The sequence below is a fragment of the Micromys minutus genome (genome assembly GCF_963924665.1).
Source record: "Micromys minutus genome assembly, chromosome: 4".
In the NCBI taxonomy this organism is placed as follows: Eukaryota; Metazoa; Chordata; class Mammalia; order Rodentia; family Muridae; genus Micromys; species Micromys minutus.
In genome coordinates this window covers 70365040-70379979 of record NC_137973.1, presented here as the reverse complement: position 1 = coordinate 70379979, position 14940 = coordinate 70365040, and the positions used below count along the sequence as shown (strand labels likewise).

The 14940-nt window shown below is 37.3% G+C and overlaps 1 protein-coding gene across 1 annotated transcript in view; it reads right to left on the bottom strand.

Annotated features, from left to right (window-relative positions):
* Positions 1-14940, bottom strand: part of STPG2 (sperm tail PG-rich repeat containing 2) — a gene marked incomplete at both ends in the record, with an annotated part of 424307 nt that overhangs the window by 387572 nt on the left and 21795 nt on the right. The window contains 2 exons of the mRNA XM_080916047.1: positions 9204-9315; positions 12164-12276. Of these exons, the coding sequence (XP_080772173.1) occupies positions 9204-9315; positions 12164-12276 (225 nt within the window). The remainder of the gene's footprint in view (positions 1-9203; positions 9316-12163; positions 12277-14940) is intronic.

The window sequence follows — 14940 nt, the reverse complement described above, 5'->3', positions numbered from 1 at the left end:
ATTAATTTCACTTTATTATTTTTACTAGATTATGTTGTGACTTAAAGGGAACTCAATAATATGGTGCCTCAGACTCTCCAGCTTTGCAGAAATGATATAAATTTCAACATATTATCAGAAGTTTGGTTCATATATCAATATTCTTTATATAATATACCTAAAAATATAATCTAGCCTAAATGTGCAAATTGCCTTAGTAGTCAAGAATCTTCCAAAACTGCATGACTGATGGTAAGTTTTTAGCCAATCATCTTCTCAGGAATGGAAATCTAGTCAGAAATAGAGTGTGGATTAATGCAGAAGTTACTTAGTTTCTTATCACAATCTGGAGAGACTCACACTTTAATATTTGTTCCATGTGAAAAAAAATATGTGTTCCATGCCACACTCCCTTATCCATAACTAACAAGAACAAACATCTTTTCATCTGTAGGTATGTGGATAAAGGCCAGCAGAGATGACCTTCTACCAGAATGACTGCTAATGCTGCTGTTCACAGATCAAGACATGATATCCACGAATCCCTCACTATGGAGGGCATTGCATGCACAAAAATTGCCTCATTTACTTTCCTCACCTGTAGGTGCACAAATGACCCTTTATTTATTCACAATCCTATTATTTCTGACAACCAATATCAGTTACAGTTCTTTTTATCAACTATACAATGTGTATTCAGAAATGTGAAAACTCCAGTTCCCCTCTCAGAGGTTAGCATTTATGGATGTCAGAAGACTCACCACTCAGATGTGCCCTCAATCATAACAATGCCATCGAGGCAAGGTTTTCTTCTCTCCTACTTCTATAGGAACCTAAGCAATCCATCTGGTTTGTTAAGAGTCAATAATTCTCCTCAGATGACAGCAATTATGTAATGGGAGACTGAGGATATGTGTTTGATTATTAGAAACAAACAAAAGTGGACATTTTGCAGAAAGCTATTCTGGGTCTCCATTTTCAAATTCTGAAACCCTATAATAAAAGCTATAGAAAATACTTGATCCTGACCCAAAGACAGCAAAACGATACTAAAGGTACTATAACTCAGTTTGGGAGACAACGTTAAGTCAGTGAGTCAATAAAAGGTATTCTGTCATCTAAACAGTAAGTACAAGTGTTAATTTTTCTAATACTATTCTTTATTACTACATATCTGGAAGCCAGAAAACATGCTCTGGACATTAAAATGAGTTGCTATTTTAATAGTAGTGTAGTCAATAATATCACAAAGATTACATTGCCTTCACTACATTTTTAGAACGCATCAAAATGTAAAATATGTGTAACTTTTTATTATATACCCTCAAAGAAGCCACTCGAGTTATTCTATTGGTTGTATTAAAATACTAAATATAAAGTTAAAAGAGAGAAGGAAGTGAGATAACACACTGAAAAAGGTTCTCAGCCTTAAGCACTTCTTTGTCTAGGTAAAGTGCTTCAGGCAATTAAAGTCTTCTCAGACAAAGGGAATAAGTCTTTCCTAGAGATGATCCCTACCTTATTTGGTTATCCAATACCAAGTATTTCAGCCCTGAAAATAAATACATATAAGTAACACTAAACATAATTTGCAGGTTATACTTCCCCCCCCCCACTTTGTGTGTGTTGTTTTGTTTTATTATTTTTCAAGACAGAGTTTCCCAGTGTAGCCTTGGCTGTACTGGAACTCACTATGTAGACCAGGCTGGCCTTGTCCTTAGAGATCTGCCTTCTTCTGTCTCTAGAGTACTGGAATTGAAAGTGTGTGCCACCATACCCAGATTTATGTCTTAATTTTTAATTTGCAAATTTCCCCTTTTAAATGTTTTAACTTCAAATAAAAACATTAAATTATTGAATTCATTTCAAAATGAATAAATAGTAAACTGGAAGGAAAAAGAAGAGGTTGATAAGTGATAAATACTGAAATTTTCTAGACATGTTAAATGTTGAGAATGGACATGTGTAATTGACATTTAAAGCCATTAAGGATATTTCAAAGTCAGTCTTTCCCTACCGCTGCCATTTCAAACTACTCCATCCTCGGGTTCTCTGCTGACTGTATGTTAGAGGACATGTATTATATGACTTGCAAATGCCAGCAAATCTGTAGAGATCACCATAGTTCTAAGAGGTACAGTGAGAAGGCCTATGCTCATTCTGTTAGAACTTCATAGTGTGTTTAACTTCTGAACTACAACACAGCCAGCAAATGCTGAATACATCAAACATACAGCTTTATAACATAGCAGACCCTGTGCACAGTACCTAATGTGCACAGTAAGAATTCTGGTGTAGGCATTGAAACAGCAACCCACCACTATGATGCTCTTTCTCACTTCAAAACCCATAATCACTGTTTTCAGTGTTTGTCTTAGTGACCCCTGGGAGTCCCTGAAACTCTTTCAAAGGACCTTCAAGATAACAACTAGTTCCATAGTAACATGAAACTATTTCTTCACCTACTTTCTCACTCTCTCATATCTACATAGCTATTCTACAGCATTGTCAATTTTAGTTTCAATTTAGAGAATATATATGTGTATATATATTTACATACGTATATACATACATATATATGATCATGTACAAAATTTAATTAGTTATTTGGAGTCATCAATAGTATGAGCCATGTAAAGTGTTTCTAAGAAAGAGTTTGAGAATTGTTGTCCCACAAACTAAAAGGCTAACAGAGAAAACTATAAATGAATGTCACTATGTATATCAAAAACATTTTTGCAAATATAACACACATAAAATAATAACAAATTCATCATCATAGTTAATTGATAGACCCTACTGGTCCAAGAATTCACATCAAATATAATGCAAATGAAGGCAAAAGGCCAAGTTCACCAACATGAAAGTTCCTACACAAAGGACAAAAGATGCTTAAAGTATTTATGTGGTCTTTGTCACTTTAGGCTACTTAAATAGTGTGTTGACCTAAAGATGTATTGTTCATAGATCCCACAAAGAGAGTATTATTCGTTTACTGTCTTGATCCTTAGACATATGGAAACTGAACACAAGGACAATTTTCCTGATTGTAAGACAAATTCAATCTTAAGACACAGAACTTGAATATATTCTCAAATATGAGCCTTAAAATCTTTCTCCTCCCTTCCCAACTAGAATGCAAGCTGACAAGAAAAATAAATTCTAATGAATTAAATATCTAGATAAAAATTCCTTCATTTAATACAATAAAGGAAATTATACCCTTTTGATGATGTTACTACTACAACTTGAAAATTCTCCGAGTATATTTCTCTTAGGAAACTCCACGAAGAGAAGATAAGTACACAGCTAGGTTTATTTAGGGAAATGCTTTCTAGAATTGTCATGTACTCCAGTTCCCCAGGACACGAGCCTCCAAGTTTAAAACAATGCTGGATTTGCTGTCCTGTCCACAAATGATGTGAGGAGTAACCACTTGGTAAAATATTTTTATGAAGTCAGGGTTCTAAGTACACGCAGATACCTGTGGCCCTGGGAAACAATGAGGACAAAGAGGCACCATCAGAGTCTGATTGCTCACATGGAAGGGGTGATGGTAGACATGATACCTGAGTCTGCAAAGAGCTTGCTATCACTCACAGAGTGTCCTTTAATGATATAATTCACCCATAGATTAGCATATTTTAATATTGCAAACACAATTCTCCTTTTTTTATATCACATTCACTGTATTTACAGACACCAAGCTTGCAGTATCTTAAATATGGAGTCCTAGCACCCTCTTCTAAAGCATAGTCCTGTCTGTTGTCCTGTAGATTAATGGAGGAAAACGTTGGATGGCATCTTGAAACAGATGGGCCATCAAAGGTAACCATGTTATTTAGATTTGACCTGTATTAAGTCAATACCATTAAACTAAGATACTCTGAATAAAAATTTATAACTAGCCCACACTTCATTTATCATTTAAGTATAACTTAGCCTTTGCAGATATCCATAATTCCTATTTTTTACTAGACATTGAAATGACTTCCATTTTTTTCCAAAATAATATTTGGTATGAATTATTTGCAAATGTGAATCTATATAAGAATATTTAAAAAAGAAAACCTTAACATTCATCATTTCTTAGAGTGTTTTTCCCACATCAAAACAGGTAAATGTGGACGCGTGTGGATGAAATGACTTTGTATGTCCTCTAGGTCAGCCCGTCGGACAGCACTGGCAATAATGACCATCTGTTCACGCCCGGCAGCAAGCAAACTTCTAATGAAGACAGATGTGGGTCACCCTGGGCACACAAGCAGAAGAGTGCTAATGATACACCTAGCAGTCACTGCTTACCTCTCCTAACTGATTGATCACCTACAAGGTTCAGTTTGAAAAGCGAAGATGACTATTGTAGGTGCTCATTAGTCTTACCAAGACACTGCTTTCATTTCCCATACATACTTCATCTCTACCACATGTCTATCAAGTCTTAAATATACTACTACTCTATGCTATATCCATTCTTCTAAAACAACCTTGACACTTGTCCTGAGAATGTAATTCTTCCTACATTTCTTGACTATCTGACTCATGAGTTATCAACTCCATATTATGATACAGCAACATAAATTTGTAAAAAAAAAAAAAAAAAAAAAAAGAGGTAATATTTTTCCATCATAAAACTATGGATAGTTATGTACAATTTGCTTGGCAAAATAAACCTTTCCAAATGCTACTTTGAAATATTATTGAATAGCTCTAGCTTCTTTAAAATTATTTTACTCTATTAAAAAATGTTGACTTATTAATAACAACTTACAAGATACATATCTGTTTGATGAAATACAAAGATTATTATTTGTCAAATCGATGAGAATTCAAGAATTCAGTTGCCTGTAAAGTTTTTATCATATTATACCTAAGCTGTTAAAAAGTAGCACTAAAATTGTTCTTTAAAAATGACAATCTATGAGGCATAAACATTAACTACAACTGATTGCTAAAATACACATTTCGTGTATGAATAAATTTATGAGAAATACAATTCAATGAGTGATAATTTTAATCAAGTTGTAGGCACAACAATAGCTTATAAAGTATATTTTTACACATTTTACTTTCTATACAGAGATTTAAGACAACTGCTGCTGTCACTAGGGTAATTTACAATTAAATTGGCTTAGTAGAGTAAGCAACCAAGCTTGAACTTCACTGAAATTATTTCAATCTATGAGAATTGCAACTGATGTGAACATAGAATAAACAGACAGACAGACAAAATAGACAGAGACTGAAAGACGTAGACTTTTTAATATTTTAAAGCGTAGGCCTTTTATCTAGGGCAGTCTCTCAGCCACTCTAATCCAACTACTTCTGGCATTACATCCCCCCCCCCCCCACGTGGCTTCTGGCTCCACCTCTTTGTTCAGCTTTGGTCCCTCTATCTATTCTCTCCTGTGTCTGCTGGCTGCATCTCCCACTTCTGATTTATTCTCCCAGAGTTCCCCTCTCATCCTGAAAGACCCACCCTCTATCTGGCCTAGCTATTGGCTATCAGATCGTTACTACAACCAATCAGATACTATTCCAGCTTGCCCTAGGCAGGTGAGGAAAAAGGACTATTTATAAAATAAAAACCCAGTTAATGGGCCATAGGAATGGCAATACCAGAATCCTGCCATCACTCAGCTCTCTGCCAGTACAGAATTAACAACTGAATATGCAGGGACAACTTTACACACTGTACCCCAACAATCAATATATGTGTACATGTGTGTGCATACATACACCTGGGTATACACATGCTACCCCAATAACTAAAGTTATCCATTAATTGTTTTTTAAAGTTGTATCATTCATTTCTATGTTATGAGTTTCTGCAGGCATATGTATATATCAATTATGTGCATTCTTAATGACCACAGAGGCCGGAAGAGGCTGTCACACCTCCAGAACTGGAGTTACAGATGCCTGTGACCCTCCATGTGAAGGGTCTAAGAAGCAAACCTAAATCATCAGTAAAAACATCAAGTGTTCTGAACCACTGAGAGGCTTCTATAGCCCCACCCCTTAATTACTTTAATAGCTATTATTAACAAGTCTACTTTGCCCAATAAAAAACCTAAATACAAAATTTTAAAGGAAAATAATTGGAGTAGTTAAAGCTTATCAAACTCAAGATATTTTTCTTGGCGATAGCATCAAAATTAATTGTGAACAGTTTGTTTATATAAAGCATACATGGCTAATGCAAACATCCAAATAATATTAAAACATTACCCTGAGAAAAAAATCAAGGATAGATTTTCCAAACTGCAATAACTAATATAATTTTAATATTTTTATTTGGGTATTTTTAGAATTCTATACTTGAATATGCTATATTTGTATCATTTTTACCCATCTCTATCCCCTTTCCATTCCTACCATACCCTGTCTCCAATTCATCACCTCTTCTGTAATTATTAGTTGCATATTTACATAAGTGTATACACATACACACAAAACCAACTTACTCTGGTTAGTTTTGCCCTAAAGAACTTATGTTTGTGGCTGATCACTTAGAAGTGGAAAGCGAATTAAAGGGCTTATCCCTAGATAAAGTTGATCCTCCCTCCCTCAACAGCTAAATGGAGTAGCTATTTTCTTTCTTTTTTATTGGTTATTTTATTTATTTACATTTAAATGATATCCCCCTTCCCAACTTCTCCTCCACAAACCCTCTATCCCAGCCCCTCTCCCTGCTGCTTGAGGGAGCTTCCCCACCTACCCAGTGCCACCTCCTTGCCCTGGCATTCCCCTATACTGGGGCATCCAGCCTCCACAGGACCAAGGGCCTCTTCCCCTCCCATTGATACCAGACAATGCCATCCTCTGCTACATAAGCAGCTGGAGCCGTGGGTCCCTCCATGTGTACTCTTTGGTTGGTGGTTTAGTCCCTGGGAACTCTAGAGGGTATCTGGTTGGTTGATACTGTTGTTTCAGCTTCTTCAGTCCTTCCCCTAACTCTTCCATTGGGGTCCCCATGCTAAGTCCTATGTTTGGCTGCGAGCATCCACATCTGTATTGGTCAGGCTCTGGCAGAGTCTCTCAGGGAGTAGCCATACCAGGCTCCTGTCAGCAAGTACTTCTTGGCATCAGTGATAGTGTCTGGGTTTGGTGTCTACAGATGGATGGATCTCTAGGTGGGGGGGTCTCTGCACCTGATCTTAGCCAAAAAGCCAAGAAGCTATTAAGGAAGTCTCTGGATGGCCTTTCCTACAGTCTCTGATCCACTCTTTGTCCCTACATTTCCTTTAGACAGGAACAATTCAGAATGGCTAAGATCAAAAACTCAGGTGACAGCAGATGCTGATAAGGATGTAGAAAAAAAAAAACACACTTCCACTGTTGGTGGGATTACAAGCTGGTACGACCACTGTGGAAATCAGTCAAGAGGTTCCTCAGAAAAGTGGGGACATAGTACTTACTTCCTAAGAACTCAGTTATACCACTCCTATATGCACAAAAGATGCTCCAAAATATAACAAGGACACATGTTCTACCATGTTCATAGCAGCCTTACTTACAATAACCAGAAGCTGGCAACAACCCAGATGTCCTTCAACAGAAGAATGGATACATAAAATGTGGCATATTTACACAATGGAGTACTACTCAGCTATTAAAAACAGTGACTTCATTAAAGTCTTAGGCAAATGGATAGAACTAGGAAATATCCTGAGTGAGGTAACCCAGTCACAAAAGAATACATATGGTACGCACTCACTGGTAAGTAGATATTAGCTCAAAAGTTCAGAATACCCAAGATACAATTCACAGACCATATGAAACTCAAGAAATTGAAAGACCAAAGTGTGGATGTTTCAGTCCTTCTTAGAAGTTGGAACAAAATACTCACAGGAGGAAATATGGGGACGGAGTGGAGCAGAGACTGGAGGAAAGGCCACCCAGAGACTGCTCCACCTGGGGATCCATCCCATATGCAGACACTTTTCTAGACACCAAAAGTTGCCACTAAACATCATCTTGAGGACTAGGTTTAAGGTGAAATAAAAGAATATTAGCCTAACATGACAGTGCCTTGGATTCTGTCTTCAATGCAGTCAGAGGAATAACTTTGACCATAATTTATTTGTATTTCAATGACAAAATATATTATGTATATTTATAAATAAGTTCTGTTGATAAATAAAACCTTAACAGAAACCAAAAGTTTTATGTACCATTTTTTTCTGAATATACTTTTACACTATAATATAAAATTATTTAATATATCCATTGGAACCTACTAAACAACATGAATACTTTTTAATCTGTTTTTTAAACTGTAATTGTTATTTTATTAAAACAAATGCATCATTATTGTGATATATATATATATTCTCTAGTATTATATTATATCTTATCTTGGGTAAGTAAATGTTGCATTGTTGGTTAACATCTAAGCAAATACAAAGAAAATCTTGGGGAGGAAAAATCTTATTGAAATAGTTGCTAGATCTTTCTAATGGAGAATCAGCTATTCTTCATCTAAATGAAGAATAGCTTTTAAATTTCTCCATTACAATCTTTACCTCTTAAGTTAAAACATATTGTACAGGAAAAATAGAAATTTTATTTGTCTGCAATATTCAAATGGGAAAATTTTCCAATATTCATCTACAAGTAGAATGTGCATCTAAATGAGTTTTATGTGACCATATACACAATTTGGAACTGATGAGAATTTTGCTTTTATAATTAAAAACATGTAAAATATTATGCTTAGTTTATTTTTTGAAGGAGAAAGAACAAAATTTACAAATTAAGAGACCCTTAAGACATCGAAAGACTTAAAGAAACTTGACTTTGCAGGACTTTCAAAAAAAACCTAGGTCATTTAACCTAAGTAGATAAAGGGAGATAGGTAAGAAATCACGGGTAAGGGGAGGAGACAGGCGTGGAAGGAACAGCAATACTAGTGTCTTTCCACATTACTGTGCCTGACAATACTAGTACTGTTATCCCCAAAGGAAAACTTAGGAAATTTAAAGAAATTTGGAAAAAAGAATTGTCTAACACTGAAATAAAAAAGCAGTAATAGTGAGTTCCTATGACAAAGTGTCCAGGCAGAGACAGTGACCACTGTTCTGAACAGGGGACATGTACTGTAGCATTCTCAGCGCCCATTGAGTGACACAGGCATCAGGCACGGGAGACATGGGAGAACTATAATGAACTCAGTGACTGTAAAAATATAGAAAATGGATAAAATATCCCTTTCAACTTACCTTTCTTTCCTCCTGCAATACTATGTCTTCATACAGCCGTGGGGTATGTGTACAACTGTATTGCTCTTGATCTCTCTTGATGTTAATATTTTTATAGTGTAGTTTCTTTTTCCTTTCAAAAACCCAAACAGAATTTGAGAGTTTTCAATTTTAAATACACATATATTTTTGTAAGCAAATATAGATAATTTGTATAGCAACAGCTTCTGCTTTAGATGGATTTCATAAAAAGAACAGGATGGATCAATACATTTAAATTCTTATGAAAATACATTTCATGCTGGTTGGTTTTGTCTTTTAAAATGGAGTACAGGGGCTGCCAAGATGGGTCAGTGGGTCAAATGTACTTGATATCAGTCCTGATAACCAGAGTTTAATTCCTAAAACTCACATGGTAGAGGAAAAGGATGCCCATGGGTTTTCTTCTGACCTCAGCATGGTTGTGTACATATATGCACACACATATATAGACACACACAAAGGGAAGGAAGTTAAAACTGTTATAAAATTGTTCAGATAATAATTACTCCAAAGGGAAAATGGGTCATGATACTTACAGCATGAACTGATATCACAGGTAATTTTTAAAAACTTTTCTGATATTCTACTTTAAAATCCAAAAATCACTTGACATTCTAATTTCTGTTTAAAATAAGAAAAATGCCCCCTTCCAATTTATATCATAAAGCAGTAAGTCAAAGCGTATAGCAATGTAAAGAAAAAATAAAACAGCAGTGACCAGACCCAAGTGCTAAAGCAAACTGCCTGCCAGACATCACACCTAGTAGCTTTTTGATCTAATATAAACCACCCAACCTCTCTTAGGTTCGTGTTCTCCATCTATACTTGGACATGCTAGCAATTAGTTCTCTATAACACAGTGGAAAAAGACCAAAAACAGATGGAGCATGTTTAGTGTAATTCATGGCTCAATAAACCCACTATAACTTTTAGCAATAATCATTGCTAAAACTAAATTTATGTAAACCACACTTGCTGTTTTTCCCATTGACTGAACAGAACTGCAAAGGCATTCAGTATTCAACATTATTTAAAAAAAAAAAAAAAAAAAAAAAAAAAAAAAAAAAAAACCCTATACTAACTACACAAAGATCAAATTAAAATAGGTAACAAAAACCAGAACCTTAGGTTATCATGTAACAGTTGCCGCCAATCTCAGTGCTCTGTGCTAGGATTCAATGCGTTCTCCCATTCTGACTCACTTTTCCACTAATTATATCCGTACAGAATCTTACAAATGAGTTTGTTCTTTACAACTGCAGATAAATTTGCAGCCATGAAATAAATGTATATTTAAGATACCAGAATTGCTATGTGATACTTATGTCCACTGCTTTCCCAACAAGAAGATTGTAAATACATTCATCTCCTGTTCAGCATGCCCAGCCAATCCTGTTACATGTACAATCTCTCCGAAGACTTGTAACTCACTAACCAAGGCAGAAGGAACTATATACTAGGAAATGTCCACTGCGGGATGACAAGGCAACTCCAAATAAAATATCTAGCGACGCAGGTGACCTGGCCAAAGAGCAGAGCAAGAATAGCTCAGGGCTGAAGCAGCCAAGAACACTGTGGGGCTCCGTCCTGCAGCCCAGCGCGGAAAAGGAAAACGGAAAAGGAGGTGAGCAGGAGTTAACACGGTTTTACAAAGAGCATAAAGACAGGAGACAGCAGACGGGAGTCAATATTAGAAGTGAAATGGACAGCCCTGGGTAAAATAACTGAGCCATAAAACAAAATCAACATTACTCCTCTGGGACAGGGAGCAGTGGGGACAAAGGGCATCAGCAGCGGTAAGAATGAGAAGTTCTGGGTGAGAGTAATCAGAATGTACCATGCACATGTATGAACAACAAAATAACATGCCAAAAGGAGGGAGATGAGGTTTGAAGAGTGTGCAGTGCTTATCCTGTTAGGAGGGGCACAGACTAACACAATTAAGAATAACAATAAAATACAAAGGCAAACCTTTCAGACTGGGAGAGCAAAACAATAATCTAAGTATGACTTCCTCAAAGTAAGAACACTAAGCTTTATTCTTACTCTGTTACTAAGTTTAAAACTAGCACATAGGAAGGTTTCTGTATTTGTTCAGTGAATGAGCTGTAGTCGGGAGTCTGAGCTTCCAACTATGCTTACTGATAACATCAGGCGTGCTCGTGTCTGGGTGCAGAGTAAAGACTCACCAGAGGCTTCCCCAAGGAAGAAAAGTAATGCCATGAGGAACGAGCCAACAGAGAAACCAGTGTCCTGTCGACCAGAAAGAGCAAATCATGTTCCAAGGTTGGTAAAAGCATTTGACACAGGACCATAGTGGCCAGAGAACTAATGTTCTCTCTGGACTGAACTGGACCTTCTTCTCTGGCTTCCATGGGATGAGAAGAGGCTCATGCATACACAATTAAAACCACGAAACAGGGGAAGCTAACCATATGGAGCATTAGCTGACACACCCCTGCAGCTCTCCCCTGGGTCAGAGTTAAGTAGCCTTGTTGTGTTGTCTAACCACAGCCCCTGATTTATGTTCCTAACTGTTCCATGTTCTTTGTCATGTGAACTGTTGTGTCATGTTCACAAGATGTGAACCTTCCTCCCACCTCCTGGAAGGTAGGAAGAGACAGAATCTGATAAGGAGCAATGGGTTTCTTTGGATTATTCCAAAATCGAATCCTCACTGGAGTTTTTCATACTAACTTTCCTTTCTTAAGAGGGATAGCCTCGTCTGAACGAATGCAAAACTGTATTAATGACACGTAAGAAGCTGTCTCCACTCACTCTGTCCCAGGGTTTCATTATAGAATTCTGGAGGACCCGAGAGCCACTATGCAGACCAGGCTGGTTTTGAACTTGCAGCAACAATCCTCCTACCTCCCAAATACAGGAAATAGTGTACTAGTTGATGTTTTTTTTTTTTTTTTTTTTTTTTTTTTACTTACTGGATGATATCATACTGTCCAGGACCAGGACCTGAATATTTGAGCAATTGTTGTCTTCCTGTAGAATTGCCAAAATTTACACCTTTATATTTCAAAGTTGCTTTAGGATAATCCTAAAAAGAAAAGAGAGAATAAGAAAGGGAACATGAGGCAAACTGGGAAACATTACATGTGACTGTGCTCTAAATACAGGAACTTTCAGTCAGCAGAGTTGTACCAGTAAAATCAGGGAGGGCCCTTCACACTGGATTCTGCCCTTCCTTCTCCCACATCAGGATTCTCAGAGAACAGCCTCTAAAATTAGCCTATACTGTGCCAGTGGGAGCAGTTTCCTCTTGATACTACACTAGGTGATTTAATCCTGCTAGGGCAATAAAGAGCAGCTCCACCCAGAAACAGGCTAAAGCTACTATTTACATTTTCAAAAATCTACTTAAAAGACATTAATTGAACAGACTGGGGTAATACCAAAAACACCAACAGATCTCAGGCAATAATCACATGGTATTTAAAAACATACTTGTGGAAACTTTTTGAAAAGCAACAAGTGGTTAAAAAGAAATTAAATGCTATCAAGTTCACGTTGTTGCTAATATAACAAGAAGTTATTAGGATCATTATAGGTTCGGGACCAAGTTCTCAGTCAAAGGAGATGTATTTGCCCCAGAGGGACAGAGGGCAGGGAATGAGAGACAAAGACAGGAGACAGAGCATGAGCGAGAAGGGGAAGGGAACAAAGCAGAGAAGGTAGGGGCATTTGTTCCCAGGAAAGGAAGGGACAAGGCTCTGGATAGATGGGGGACAGGTGTGGCAGACAGGAAAAGTGCAGTTTATAAAGGTACAAAGGAAAACCCTGCACAGAGAAGAGGCATTCAATTCTAATTGGGCATGTTAGTTAGGTGAACTATAGTGGGCTTTAGATTGCTGGACTTCAATGTTTTGATAACTGGACCTTGGTAGTCAGCCCCAGGAGGAACAAGTAACCAAACAAAGGGCAGCAGGCCTTTGTGGCTAGATTTAGGAATGTGATCTAATGGTTTTTAGCAACACAGAGGGAATGGGGGAGAAGGGCAAAGCCTGTCAGGGCCATGTTTGTCATGCACCAGGCTGGCTAGAGTCCCTTCTGACAAGATCTTTCTCTCCCCACACACACACACCTTTGGATACTTTTTTTAAATCTCTCTTACAACTTTATTTTTAAAAAGGAGGGGTTTATATACAGATTTTTAAAGGCATTTTGGCATAACATTATATGAATATTTTTTGTCAGTACTTAATTCTTTTAGAGGTTTGATAGCATGCATTGAAATCCCACTAGTTACCCTAAGCATGAAGTACATGTAGGACAGAACGTAACATGGAAACAGATTTCTTGGTGAGTATACATTAAGCATAATGATCTTTGAATACCAAAATTGCCACAAGGCTATATTCTTAGCTCTTGGGTTATTAATGATTTAAGGTCCAGGTGTACCACACTCTGAGAGGGTGCTATACATTTATTTTTTCCTAAGAAGAACTGAGACTTTCATTTTTTGACCTTTGTTTTTCTTGAGCTTCTTATGGCCTGTAAGTTGTTTCTGGAGTGTTCAGAGCTTTCTGGAGTTAAAGATCTTTCTTTTAATACTAAAGAAATTATTTATGTTAGAAAAAACTCAGCCAAAGTTTTTCCTCCAACATTGATAAGAATAGATGTCAAACTTAAGCATGAACCACAATGAGTTCATGTTAAAACACTGGTTTCATCAGCAACTAAAAAGAAGAAAGAAAACAGGAATGCTGTAAGAACAGTGATTCCCTTCCAAAGAGTCCATTAGGATACATTCCTCTTTAAAAATCATGTAATAAGCCTGGAGAGATGGCTCAGTGGTCGGTGCAGCTGCTGTTCCTGCAGAGGACCTGGGTTCACTTCCCACAGAGCAGCTCACAGCCATCTGTAACTTCAGTTCCTGGGGTTCCAATGCCCTCTTCTGGCTTCTGTGAGCACTGTACCCATTGGTGACAAATATAAGCAGGAAAAACACTCAATACAGAAGAGCCCAGAGTAATTCTATGCATTAGTCTGACGTCCTGCCCCCTCTTTCTGCATATCCCCAAGCCCTATTCTATTTTGGTGCAGTAAAGATACCTGACAGGTGTAATTCCCTGCCTTAGGATAGCCTTGAGCGTACAACAGCATCCTGCTACCTACCAGACCCTGGGCTGGAGGACTAACTCTCACCTTACAAATTCCTTATTATCCCCTGAGCATCTGCTCATGGGTTTATGCTTCAGAGAGAGACTGCTCCGGACCTTTCAAGGTCACTGTGTCAGCTCCATGCCTGACTGTGACCCTAAACAGTTAGAAGCATTTTCCCACAGAGAGTATAGTTGCTTTGGGTTTACTTCTGATGGTCCTTTCCTCATTAGATGCATACCCTGTGACCCCAACAAATGTATAAAGATACTTATAAATAAATCCTATAGAGAATAAATCACTGAAGTTTTTAGCAAACCTATTTTAACTGAGGTTAGTAGATAAACCCTAGATTATTTGTCTATTGGAAAAGCTGATTTTGGAGAATATGCAGAGTTTTGTTATATGTTTATGTTATGTGTGTGTGGTGTTTTGCTGGCATACATGTCTGTGTACCATGTCTAAGGAGCCAGAAATAACACTGGGTCTCCTGGAGCTAGAACTAGAGTTGCAGATGATTGTGCACTGCCATGTGGTTACTGGGAATTAAACATGGGTCCCCTCTAAGAACAACCAGTGCTCTTAACCACTGATCCACTTC